The 13,660-nt window shown below is 35.9% G+C and overlaps 3 protein-coding genes across 5 annotated transcripts in view; 2 read left to right on the forward strand and 1 right to left on the reverse strand.

Moving 5' to 3' along the window:
* The first annotated feature begins 425 nt into the window (after positions 1-425).
* ClC-b (chloride channel protein 7) lies at positions 426-5,983 on the forward strand. 2 transcript variants are annotated; one of them, XM_018461728.1, is made up of 12 exons: positions 426-809; positions 1,484-1,603; positions 1,761-1,959; positions 2,046-2,299; positions 2,361-2,538; positions 3,946-4,470; positions 4,541-4,710; positions 4,796-4,975; positions 5,096-5,305; positions 5,373-5,618; positions 5,692-5,772; positions 5,852-5,983. In XM_018461728.1, exons 1-12 carry the CDS (start codon positions 660-662, stop codon positions 5,951-5,953), a joined length of 2,415 nt encoding a protein of 804 aa, XP_018317230.1. In that variant the 5' UTR covers positions 426-659; the 3' UTR covers positions 5,954-5,983. The 2 variants fall into 2 exon arrangements, with proteins under 2 accessions (XP_018317230.1, XP_018317231.1); XM_018461729.1 differs by having other exon boundaries at positions 713-809; positions 1,513-1,603.
* A 1,697-nt stretch (positions 5,984-7,680) lies between these two features.
* On the forward strand, positions 7,681-11,637 carry LOC108731410 (CDK2-associated protein 1). Of its 2 annotated transcripts, none has more exons than XM_018461738.1 (2): positions 7,681-8,382; positions 9,484-11,637. In XM_018461738.1, the coding sequence occupies exon 2, from the start codon at positions 9,761-9,763 to the stop codon at positions 10,970-10,972; it is 1,212 nt and encodes a 403-aa protein (XP_018317240.1). In that variant the 5' UTR covers positions 7,681-8,382; positions 9,484-9,760; the 3' UTR covers positions 10,973-11,637. The 2 variants fall into 2 exon arrangements, with proteins under 2 accessions (XP_018317240.1, XP_018317241.1); XM_018461739.1 differs by lacking the exon at positions 7,681-8,382 and adding an exon at positions 8,563-8,849.
* Positions 11,638-12,535: 898 nt separating this feature from the next.
* IFT46 (intraflagellar transport 46) overlaps positions 12,536-13,660 on the reverse strand; it is a 5,581-nt gene continuing 4,456 nt past the window's right edge. The window contains exon 3 of the mRNA XM_018461681.1: positions 12,536-13,162. Within this exon, the coding sequence (XP_018317183.1) occupies positions 12,580-13,162 (583 nt within the window). The 3' untranslated portion in view covers positions 12,536-12,579. The remainder of the gene's footprint in view (positions 13,163-13,660) is intronic.

Below are 13,660 nucleotides of genomic sequence, written 5' to 3' on the forward strand. Positions count from 1 at the left end.
GCGGAGGATGTACATAAATTTAAATAATATCCCTACTGTACTTTTTTATTTTTTTTTTTAATAAACAATCCTCATTTATAAGATATTGATATGACTGCAAATGAGGATATAACTTCAAAGGAGACATACAATTTTATCCCAACTCAGAGAGCCGAGAAGCGATACCGGTTCACCGGCGATCGGGCTTTCTAAGTCGCTCGGTTGAATCTTAAACACGAGTTCTCATACGATGGTCTACAATGGGCAGTAGCAGAAGTGGATTAAGGAGTAGACGCAGAAATCAACCAATCATAATCGAATGTGAGAAAGATAATCAACTATGATTAGTCGATTTCTGCACCTATTCCTTAATTCACTACTGCTATTGCCCATTGTAGACCACGCATCATTCCGTCTGATTCCGTCTCTTGCGCGTCGTAGCGGCAAGCGGCCGTCCTTCCTATTTCGATTACGGTCTATCCTAACCTCTCAGTTCGATCAATCAATACATATATCGATCAATACGGACAACAGGGAAAAGTTAAAAATAGTTCGTTGTGTATCTATCTCGAAAAAAAAATTTTTTTTCTGTAGTCTGATACGGGCTTTAGGATTACGGACTACCGACTATTGTAGAATCAGCTTAAGAGCTGATTATTAGATTCTGTCGTTCAGAAACGATGAATTCGTCAATGCAAAGCAATGTCAACAATGATAGAGGAGACAGTGACAGCATCGATGTTTATGATGAGGATGATGGAGAAAGGCTGATCAAACCGAGGAATAATTTCGCATCATATTCGAACGAGGATATCAATGTGCGATTCCGGGTATGTCGAATTTTCTGATTGTTATTCTTTCATGCATCTCTCTCTATGATGTTTCTTGGGTTTTTAGATGAATGTTTTAAGATGATTCTCTAGAGAGTATTTGTCTTTTTCCAACAGTTCATCTTTCCTCTTTTTTTTCATGTTGAACAAAAAAAAAAGAAAAAAGATAAACTGTGCAAGACGTTCAATTAAAAAGAACAGGCATTAAAAGTATGTTAGAAAATGTAAAGCCTGTTCTTTTTGACAACTTTTGCACCGGTTCATCTTTCTTCCTTTTCTCTTCAGGAGAAAAGAAGAAAAAGAAAGATGAATCAGTACAAAAATTCAGCCAAAAAGAATAGGCTTTACATTTTCTAACATACTTTTAATGCCTGTTCTTTTTAATTGAACGTCTTGCACAATTTATCTTTTTTCTTTTTTTTTTGTTCAGCCAAAAAGAACAGGTCTATATATCTATAGAAGTATTGAGCATTCTAGGATTACATTTGGAAACACTACCTAAGTGGCTCCATGCATTATAGAATAAAATCATATCATGGCTTTTATTCTTCCGCCATGATTCCATGTTTATCATTTTAATCTTGTTCACAAAATGTTAAACAAGGATAAAATGATACCTGAGTGAAGTTTCTGAATATAGCCTAGAAGTAATTTACTTTATTGTGTCAATACAGAGCATCGCCAATATTAACGTAACATGCAGTAATATAGAGGCTATCTCGGGTCAATCCAGAAGGCTACATATCAGGGATATAACCCCAGGAGCGACTAATTTCCTATCAACTAATTATGAGGTAATTGCTTCATGATAAACTTTTAATCATAAATTGATTGCAATCACCTTCTGATCCCGTTTAAACACATGTGTTTATGTTTTAATACTATATTTCATGTATATGTATTGTCTTGTCTTTGTTTGATAAGATAAATTAATAAGCATCTTTTTTTTAGAGTCTGGATTATGACCCTTGTGAAAATTATCTTCTACAAGATGAGGAAAGGAAGAAAGGATACAAATTTATCGTTAGAAAGAACTTTGCTAGATGGTTTATCTTTCTCTTAATCGGAATTTGTACTGCTCTTATAGCGTGCTTTGTAGACATACTGATAGAGGAATTATCCAGCCTAAAATATGGCTGGCTTAAAAAATGTATGTTTTCTAACATACTCAATCTATATAAACATGTTCTATGATATAAAATTATATAAAATTATATGCGAACTTTGTGTTGACAGATGTGGATCAATGCGTGATGGAAGGTTGCCTTTGGTTACCATACATGACGTGGTTAGTGCTAAATATAGTACCAGTTTTCATAGGTGCTGTCTTAGTATCCTATATTGAACCTGTTGCTGCAGGGAGTGGTATTCCGCAAGTGAAATGTTATTTAAATGGAGTCAAAATACCGCGAGTTGTGCGTATTAAAACTCTGGCTGTGAAAACTATTGGTGTTATATGCACTGTAGTCGGAGGTCTAGCAGGAGGCAAGGTAAGCGGTTCATCATCGTTCTTTCCATTTATCAACATCGTTCACATCTCGTGTACTTCAGGAAGGTCCTATGATCCATTCTGGTGCCGTTATAGCCGCAGGGATTTCTCAGGGTAAAAGTACTACTTTTAAGAAAGACTTGAAAATATTTGAATACTTTAGAGAGGATCATGAGAAACGAGAGTTTGTGTCCGGAGGCGCTGCGTCTGGAGTATCAGCAGCTTTTGGAGCACCCATCGGTAAATACTATTAAATATTAATGGGTATATGTGTAGTGTTCTATTTCTTGCACATTATTTTTAGTTGGAAATTACTTTTTTGTTAATTTGGAATTAATTTATCCTTACTAGAAATTATACTGATTTATAAGGTTTCTGTTTCTCAACACCTGAATGACTCATGTATTCTCAACTGTCAAACAAGAATATAAAGTTTACAAAGTTTCATCATCCATAGATTTTGAAAAATCAAGAACTTTTTTGATAAAATTCTTTTTTAATAAAACTCCACAAATTTAAACAATTTGCAATTTTTTTCTTTTACTTTATGGAGTAAAATACGTAAGAATCATCATTCAGATGTTAAGAAACAGAAATCTTACAAATCAGAATTTTTTACATCGAATTGTCAATAAATTTTACTATATTACTTAAAATTATACATAAATAATAAAAAAGGCTTCTCATCACATTACATTTATTCATTCATATATTGCAAAAAAAATTTAACTTTCTAGAAAGTAATCGGCGCATAGTCTTATATATGTCTGAAATAAATTTATTTAAAATACATATAGATACATATATTATTCCAATATCTCTAACTTGGGGCGTTTCTTTTAGTTGATTTAGATTTCATGTATAGTTGTGTGGGTGGTTTGATAAGTCTGATAAATCTTTATAAAATGGTATCACAATCCATTTGATGACGTGATACCTGAAAAGTCACTCTTTAAACCCTTTCATGCCAGCTAGAATTGATGCGTTGTTCACGTTCGATAGTTCGTTTAAAGCAAGTAAGAAATTTTGAGGTTGCCGCGCATAAAAATGGAAAAAGAATTAATTCCATGCAAAATTACAGAATGGAGCTTCGATGATTCCTCATCCTATTCTAAATCTGGAGAATAGGATGGATGAGGAATCAATTCGAAGCCTAATTCAGTAATTTTGCACAGAATTCGGTTTCTTTTTCATTTTTATATGTGGCAACTGCTTAATTTCCCACTCACGTTTTAAATGACTACCAAACGTGAACAACGCATCAGTTCTGGCTGAAATTTGGTCTGGAAGAGTTTGAAGAATAATACTTTCCAGGTGTTACGTCATTAAATGAATCATGGCATCATTATCTCATAAAGATTTACCAGACTTATCAAATCATCCATGTATATATTACAAATTTGCATAAGGCATTCAAAGAAGAGTTCCTAAAAATTACAGAGTGATAGAATTTTTTGAAAAGCTTATTCTTTTTCAGTGTAAAAAGAAATCCTATAAGAAAAATCTATTACTTATTGAAAAACAAAATGTTGATCAAAATTTATTGTTCAGTGTTATTATATATTATGATATATTAACTATGAAAAAATTAATATACTTATACTACAAGAAATATATTTTGCAATTTGCATTTTTTGAATTCTTTAGGTGGAGTCTTGTTCAGTATAGAAGAGGGCACTAGCTTTTTTAATCAAAGCCTCACATGGAGAACTTTCTTCGCCAGTATGATCACTACGTTCACTTTAAACGTGATCTTGAGTGCATACCACGGACATCCCGGAGATCTTTCGTATCCCGGCTTGTTGAATCTAGGAAAATTTAATTCGATTCCGTATAAAATCTACGAGATACCTCTGTTCATGCTAATGGGCACGTTCGGCGGACTACTCGGCGCTTTTTGGAATCACGTAAATTATAAGATTACTTGCTTTCGTTTGCGATTTGTAACACGAAAGTGGCAAAAAGTCGTTGAGGCTCTTCTGGTGGCGATATTAAGCGCAACGATGGGATCTCTAATGATATACTTTGTCAATGACTGTAAACCGTTGGGTAATGATCCCACCAAATTTCCAGTTCAAATGTATTGCGCAGAGGGGCAATACAATGCGGTCGCATCTTTATGGTTTCAAACTCCAGAAAGCAGCGTACGATCCTTATTTCACGATCCTAAAGGTATACAACACGCAATAAGCAATAATAATACAATCAAAAGACAAATGCAATATAAATTACGCATTTGTAGGAGCTCACAATGATTTGACGCTAGCCATCTTTGTCGTATTGTATTTCTTTCTCGCTGCTGCGACTTTCGGCCTATCAATGTCAAGTGGCCTTTTCATTCCCTCTCTATTGATTGGATCTGCCTGGGGTAGATTAATTGGATCGGCTCTCGCGAAACTGTGTCCACATTGCGTAAGAATCGTAAAAAGACTTGCAGTTGATATAGCGTACAAAATAAAATCATTGCTGTGTTACATTATATAATTTCGTATTGCAGGAAGTATTAGATCCTGGCAAGTATGCTTTACTAGGTGCTGCAGCGCAATTAGGAGGAGTAGTTAGAATGACTATAAGTTTAACCGCAATCTTGATAGAAGCAACTCAGGGAATATATTTTGGCTTGCCTGTTATAATAGTCCTTATAATGGCAAAGTGGATTGGCGATTTCTTTAATGAGGCAAGTATTAATCAATTATTGATTGACTTGACATCTGAGATACTACCGTGTCTCTTAATGTATACTGCACCTATAAATATATCATGTGTTTTTTAATAATAAAAAATATGTACCTCTTAGGGAATTTATGATATTCATATACAAATGGCAGGAATTCCACTGCTTCCATGGGAGCCGCCTCCTCTCTCGAATAATATTTATGCAACTGAGATAATGAGTCATCCTGTCGTGACTTTGAAAACTGTCGAAAATGTCGGACATATTGTCGAACTTTTGAAATGCGTTACATTCAATGGATTTCCAGTAGTTGACCCACCAAGTAGCGATCAGGTAGTAAGCAAATATTAATTGTTTCAAATAATTTCGTACATTTATTTTGACTGTATCGTTCTTTCAGGCCGAGATAAATTCGTATGGTCGACTCCGAGGTCTAATACTGCGTTCTCAATTAATAGTACTTTTAAAAGATAAGGTTTTTAATGAGTACGAAGAATTTTGGGAGAAACCTTTAAGTATAAATATGTTTAGAAATGAGTATCCTAGATATCCAACCATCGAGCAAGTCGCCATCACTGATGAAGAAAAAACTTACACAATTGATCTGAGACACTTTATGAATCCTTCCCCTTATACAGTACAACACGTTAGTAGTTTTTACATCAAGATCTTTTTCATACGTTGAAGTACATTTTAGGCTCATATAATTTTTTCTTTAGTCTGCTACACTGCCAAGAACATTCAGACTCTTTAGAGCATTAGGATTACGTCATGTACCGGTAGTAAACGATATTAACGAGGTAAGAGATTAATATACATTTTGCAATCTGTTATGAGAATATTATACTTAATTTCTATATATTTATATATTTCATCTAGGTAATTGGTATTATCACTCGAAAAGATGTTGCTAGATTCAGGATATGGAGGCATCGTGGAAAAATGGGATTGGATGAACTTTTAATCACTAACCAAATTTAATTTTTTTAAAACTTCAGAATTTTTCTCAAATTTTATCACATTTAAGATTTAAGATTAGATAGTGTTTGTTATATTTCAATATATTTTATCATGTACATATTATAGGTATGTATATATATATATATATATACATATATATATACATATATACATATATTGTTAACGAGACTCGAAAATAATTTAGCAGATTATATATAGAAATAATGCATAATTGCATTAAAAAAAGTATGTCAAGATTTTTTTATACAATTTGTATGTGTGTGTATATGTGTGTGTGCGTATGTGTACATAGGCAACTGGTGACATCATTTGGCTTATATTTTAATAGTGCCAAATTTTAATTATTCACAAATAATTCCCATCCAAGCCATGACCAAAGTTTAAAGAAAAGATATACAGGCAGAATGACTAACAGTAACAGAAAATAGTACTCATACGATGATATGTACATGTCGAACGGTGATATTTAGCTGATATTTTATCCCGTTGATTAATTTTCTGAGATTCTGTTATTTATTTAATACACATAAATTTATATACGTGCAACCTGAAACAAAAATAAAGTATTTTGTTGTACAATGAAAAATATATTTATTTTTACAATTTTAACTAGTTTCTATTGAACCTTGACTACACCAATTATAAATGTTGACTTTTCAGAAACTACACAGAATGTGATTAAAAATCACATATTATTACTTCAAGAAGTAAATTTATATCAAACAAGTAAAAAAAGATTTGAATTATATATATACATTATAAGTATATATTTCTAGATTATTAGAAGATTAAAAATGTTTCTCGTTTCGATGTGAGCTACTGATATGATTTTAATTCGATTTTACATTTATAATTAATGCGTTGCGACTCGGGTTCTTCTGAATTTCTTTTACCTTCAACAATTCAAAAATTACATTTGTATAAATTTTTAGAAAAAAAAAACAAAGGAGAGTGCAATTTTTGCGACTATTCAGAGATTGTTCTATTTCTACATTTTCTTAAGTCTTTTCTTTCAGCTGGATCAACAACTCTGAATTAATTTTTAAATGCTTGAAACATAACTGAGTGTTTTCGTAATGATGTGTATATGAATAATGAGTCTTTATTTTAATGTATCAATTTTTCCTTGAGTGCAGAAGCATTATCATGATAATTTTTGGTTTCTATGAAGAAAATCAGGATTGGATAGTGCTAAACTAAAGACTTAAAAGTTTTAAGTTAAAAAATTAATTAATCTTAACTTCAATTATGTGTCTTTTATATTATATAATCATTAGTTGTAAACAAAAATAACTAGTGATTCTTTAATGAATATGTTATGAGAAAGAAAAAATATGAACAATTATATAAAACGGTCTAATTTTTTCTTTTCTTTTTTTATTGTTCATTCGGACCAAATTTAACTTTTAATTCTTCAATTACTTTTTTTATTAATTTGTAATGTCATTATGGATTAACTCGTATCTTAACCAAGTTAAATTTTCAAGGCTGTTAACTTTATCTTAACTTAGTTAAAAAAAAAAAAAGTTAACTTACCCAACCCTAAGAAAAATACAAAAGAAAATGTAGAAATAAAACGACCAATCGCGAAAAAGTGAAAGTTGTACCCTGTTCTCCTTTATTCTTTGAATATCGACATGAATCACTCCGCAGAATCCATAAATTCTTCGCGTTAATTGTACGATTTAAACATTTGAAACGCTTACATTTCTTTACATTTTCTAAAGGCAGATATGTATATTTTATTTGACATCGGTTACGCAAGTTTCGTAAGACGTCATATTGCGTGATGTGCCGTCGTATCTTTTTGTCTTTCTTGAAAATGTGAATCCTCCGCTTCCTAGACTATCTAGTCTCGACATTGTGAGAACATTCAGAAAAATACGTATTAGCCGTTCGTTTTTCAACGCGAAATAGCAAACCGTCTTAATTCGAGCCGAGAGTGACTCGCTCTATCTCTCGATTCTTTCCTTCATCCGGCCACTGTCGACGTCTTGACCCGAGATACGTTGCGAATGTGGCCCTTAAGACGCGACTAAGGACCAAGAAGTAAGAACGATCGGCGGAATGCGAGCAGAGGCGCGGTCAATAATTTCGCGGGTCGTACATACACCTGTCTGTCGCGAGGTTGCGGATGATAGTAGGAAGGGGTTATGGTCAATAAACGCAACCACGTCACACGCAGCCTATCGGCGGCGGCGGCGGCGACGACGACGACGACGACCCCGCTTGGCCCCTTAAAGTGGCTCCTCCGTCTCGAAAATCTTACGTGTCGTATGGCGATAACCGTCTTTGTGCGTCTGTTTCGCGGAATAAATCGGGTAAGAGCCGCGCGGATCAACGTGGGACGCGGACCGGCGAACGCGGTACTCGTCGAGGAACCCGCGGATGGGTGTCGCAGATCTGTGGCCGGCCGATCTCTCGCCAAGGTGAGTGGACAGCGCGTTTCAGCGTTTCAGCGGATCGGCCGAAACGCGTCCGCCATTGTTGTCGATCAGTCGCGCCGTCGCGTCGGGGGCGTTGGGGGCGTCGGGGGCGGGGATCGGGCCACGGGGCCAGACAGCGAGAGCGAGAGCAAGCGAAAGTCCGAGAGAGCGAAGGGACGCGGTGTACACATGCATACGTACTCCGCGAGAAGACGAGATTCTTAGGTCGGAGTGCGCATGCGCGTCCGACGACTCCAACGTGCTCGACTGCTCAGACGCGAGACGGACGCTCATTTCTTTTCAAACTTTTCCCATCCTGGCCTGGCCGCGTCGCGCGCGTACGCACCACGGCACCACTAGCACACACACCGGGCGATGCAGCTCGCAGATACGACGAGGAGACGCAGTAGACCGAGACAACGACGAAGATTCCCGGGATGTTCACGCAATAATTTCGAACGTAATTTTCCGTAAGTTCAGAAAAACTCGCCGTCCGATATCCTTTGCACTTTTTTTAAATGAGATCGCAGATCCCGGATCTCGGTTATCCGTACGATTCGTCGGATATTGGATGTTAACAGTATCCGGTAACGATGCGATGACATCTTACAAGTTGTGTCGATTTAGTCATTTTATTGTGATCTAATTCGTGTTCGACGTATCTTTCGTTAGGAGGTTAGGTCTCACTCGATTAAAAACCCGTGTCACATTAAAGATTAAGAATTACGAATTGCAGACTTGAATTCGACTAATTCAATAATTTTGATTTTAATCCATTTTGTTTTGATTGGCTGAATTCCAATCTTCAATTCGTAATCCGCAATCCTCAGCGCTTAATGTGACACGGAATTTAGCCTGAGACACAAGATACTGAAAAGCACAGGTAATAAGAACAGAAACTAACAGATTTCAACCTATTAAAAATGGTGTATCCTCGTATACATGGTTTCTGATAGATTGACATCTGTTGTTTCTATTGCCTGTATTTTTCAATTGTGTCTTAGGCTTTAATCTCTGTGAATATTCGGATAATCATATTTTATCATCCCCTCTCCCCTCTCTCTCTCGTTACTATCCTTATAATATAATTGCAATCTGTTTCAGATACCTGATAGACTCGCGTTTCTCGGATTGTGGCACACATGAATTAAACAAAGAGCACTGTGGATGTTAAAGTGGCGAGGGAATTGGAGAAATAAGCTATATTTGCGATCGGAATATTTATTCTATTTCATTAATTTTAGATCATTTTAAATATTATAATTTGACTCTGAAAATGACAAAGCACTCGAGGGACAGAATTGATGTCATTTGTGTTATGTATTAAGCTCAATGCTGGAAAAGAATCCCCCGAGACAGTGAAGGAAATGCGAAATTATAGATGTCAGAGACAGGGGAGGAACGTGCTGTTAGACTGTATACGGCTGCGGAGATAATGAAAAACGCCAGAGCCAAGGAAACTGAGGAACAGGCGGCATTAAGGAGAATGCAGGAGGCTCAACGAATGGCCAGGCATCGTGCCAAGAAAAAGCGTTGCCTGGACGAAAATCTCGCGAGGGAGATTTCCAAGATCGCCGAGCTGTCCAAGATGCCCGTTCCTGATTCTACTACAATAGCCCAGATGTCCGAGATGAATATGAATAAAATATCCGCGGAATTGAAGCAAATGATGGAGAGGGGAAAAGTACCTGAGCATATAGTTCAAATGGCTCAACTGGCGGAGTTTAATAAAATGAATTCTGAATTGAACAAGATGTCACAGGACATGGCGAAGAGATACGAAATGGAGAAGATGGCAGAATACGCCAAAACTACGGAATACATGAAGATGCAGGAGATTGCCAAGATGAATGAGATGGTGAAACTTTCTGAGATGGCCAAGTATAACGACATCACCAAGATCAATGAAATGGCAAAGATGAACGAGATGATGAAGATATCTCAGATGGCCAAGATCAACGAGGTGCAAAGGATGAACGAGATAGCGAAGCTGAACGAGATGGTGAAAATGACAGAGATGGCAAAGTACAATAACGATATCACAAAACTGACTGAATTCGCGCAGATCAACGAGATGGCGAAAGAAATCGCCAAGATGAACGAGAAGACAAAGATGAATGAGATGATGAAGATGGCAAATATACAAAACGACATCGTCAAAATGGAAAGAGCAGAATACCAGAATGTCAAAATGACAAACGAGATGGTGAAACTGAACGAGCTGGCCAAAATGAACGAGATAACGATCACAAAGCTGAATGATCCGCCGAAAGTACCGGAGATTTCGTCGCTACCACCGCCACCGCGTATCCCCGAACCTGTGATCACCGTGCCAAACCCGAGGAATCTGCAGAACGTACAGACCGTACAAGTGGCACAGGCCAGCCCGTCCAGCATGATAAACTATCAGACCGTGCCCGGCCAGAATAATTATGGCAAGTTGTTGAATATCATTGAAGAGCTCGGCAGAGACATCCGTCTGTCGTACGCGGGCAGCCGCAGCGCCGCCGAGAGGTTGAAGAATGGCATTCAGCAGGCTAGGATCGCCGTACGGGATTGCTTGCACGAGACGCAGCACAATGCGCAACAATGATCTGCCGACATGAGTTAGATATCGATTAGATTACTATAGCCTTTTATCATTTCATGAGACGTTGCTTTGTACGAATTGCTTAAATTCGAACTGCGGTATTAACACGACGTGATATATACAGTAGCGGACGTACATGCACAGATCGAGCGTTTTGTTTCTAGAAATAAACAAACGGTCTAGAAAAACCTAGACCGCTATCCTTTCATTCTACGCGATATGTGTGGTCTCTTTCAGAAAACACGGTAGTGTCTCGGCGCTAAGACAAGCGCAATGATTCGATCTTTCTCAGCTCGATTCCTGCACGTACGTCGTTCGAACAATGGCTGACAGTTTCCTATTTTTAAGTTAAAATTTAGTACATAGAAATGGGAGGGACGGTACCAATTTGTATACACACTGTATTACTTAGAGAATATTAGAGTTTTAGTTTATATTTTATAAAAAAGAAAACAGAAAAAACGGTTATTTCATGATTTTTGTTAAGACTTGCATATGCTGCAAATTTTTAGTATACATTTCGAGTGAGAAAAAGAAAAGGAAAGAATGCAAAGTAAAAGCTTTTCAAATATGTACCTAATGGAAAGTATAATCCCGTAAATATTTCCCGTAATATATCGTTAAATAAATAAAAATTTTGTATACAACACGGACTTCTCGTTCTTCTTTTCCCGACTTGGCGCTTGTATAGTACAATGAGTATCGAAAAATGATCAAAAAAAGTCAGTAAATTGAAATAATAAGAGACGTATTTTAAGACATTATTGAAGGGAATGTTGGAGTAGAGATGAGCAATATGCTAAAAATCATTGGAAATTGTCCTTTAGGTAAAAAAAAAATGGAAATGAAATGGAATGCACTCCAAATTTGTATATGGAATTCATATTGAGTTATAAATATAACGAATCCTAGGCTGGTATTTATAGTCCGTTCTTATTTCAAGACCGTCTTAAGTAATATGTTTTAAGATACTAATACGACTCTCTGATTGAACTGAGTGACATGTTAGACTTTACTTAAGATGGTTTTGAACATATCCCAGTAATGGAGAACAAATTAAAATGGATTGAAATTTTTATGCGTATTTTAAGTCTATTGAATCCAATCGAATAAAAAATTTTTATTATTCAGTTAAATTCAATTAAATTTAATTGGATTCAATTGGACTAAAAAAAATGCATTTTCTATTTAAAATTTTGAAATGAGCAGTATTTATTATGCACTGATATTATTTTTAAATTAAAAGACATAGAAATGTGATACAATTCCTATAAATGAATAAAAATGCATTCGGATTGAAAAAGATTTATTTTAACGTTCGCGAATGCGTATTTCTGAAAATCTGAATCCATTTCAATCCATTTCTCATTTACTTGGATAAGAATCAACTATAATTACACGGCTCGATTTATGTCGAAGTTATAACATCGATATTATGAAACTGGCCAATCACAATCATTCCATTCTTTAAAGAAATAGCTATGATTGGCCAATTTCCTAACATCGCTGTTATAACTTCGACGTAAATCGAGCCGTGTAAACACAGTCTATGAATACCAACTAGAGTCAACTCTTACAGTTTAAATACAGACTAATATAATTGTCTAATGCTAACTGAAGTTCCGGTTCTCAACATTTCTAATTTCCAGGTACAACGTAAATAGCGTGTGAAGAGCCTCCAATCGGGTGTTCTCTCGCGTGGGAATGTCTAAAAGGTTGCAGACCACATCGACCAGTTGCGGTAGATCACAGTCGAGCTCTGATAGATCCAGCTGCAATTCATTCAGTTTTTCTTCGACTTGCGGTGGCCACTGCTGCATCAATCCATCGATGTCCGGCATCGCATGGTTTAGTTGCACACCCGGCGAATGTTTACTTCTGTGTAGCTGATTCATATCGTCAATCCATTTATCAATCGACTTGCTATTTCTCTCGGCATCCTCTATCCTTTTGACGACCGCTTGTCTCGTGGCAGCGCCGGCGCTTCTAGAATGATTGCGTAGTCGCAAGTGCAGCACTGCTGGATCCGACTGATCGGTGCAGGGCTCGTCTAATACAATTAGGCCAATTTTATCTTCGACCCCGTCAGGCCTCGGTATCTTTATGAAAGCATCTATATCGCCGACTGCCGGTATGTACTCAGGAATGAATGGTATCAGCTTGTAGTTGAGCTCGATTTTCTGTGGCGTGTATCTGGATAGATTGACGATTAAGATCAATCGTTTGATTGTATATAAATTTACACAAGAAATTTTAATTAAAGCACTAAAAAGAAATTATTTAAACATTAAGATCCGCTTCGACCGAATATATAGGGTTCTTCTTATTCAAAATTTAATTTATATATATATATATTCATATCGATCTAACATTCACTTCATATTGTTTAAGAAGATTCTCCAATCATAAAACATATATATTAATATTTACGCTTTAAACAAACTACATACATGTGAAAGTTGTGTTCATAACATTCTGTTTTCCTTGAGCAATACATTTTTATAGATTATTTATTTTATTTGATATTAATTTTATTGTTATAAACAAAAACCTTAAAAATAATAACAAAAATCTAAATTTTTTTAAATAAATATTTTACGGACTAAAAATGACTTATGCAAAGTTTCATTGAGATTCACCGATTAGTTTCTAACAAATAAATATTTTGTTTATTTACTAAACAATTAATGT

The sequence above is a fragment of the Mycetomoellerius zeteki genome, unplaced genomic scaffold (genome assembly GCF_001594055.1).
Source record: "Mycetomoellerius zeteki isolate Tzet28-1 unplaced genomic scaffold, Tzet1.0 scaffold126, whole genome shotgun sequence".
NCBI classification, from domain to species: domain Eukaryota; kingdom Metazoa; phylum Arthropoda; class Insecta; order Hymenoptera; family Formicidae; genus Mycetomoellerius; species Mycetomoellerius zeteki.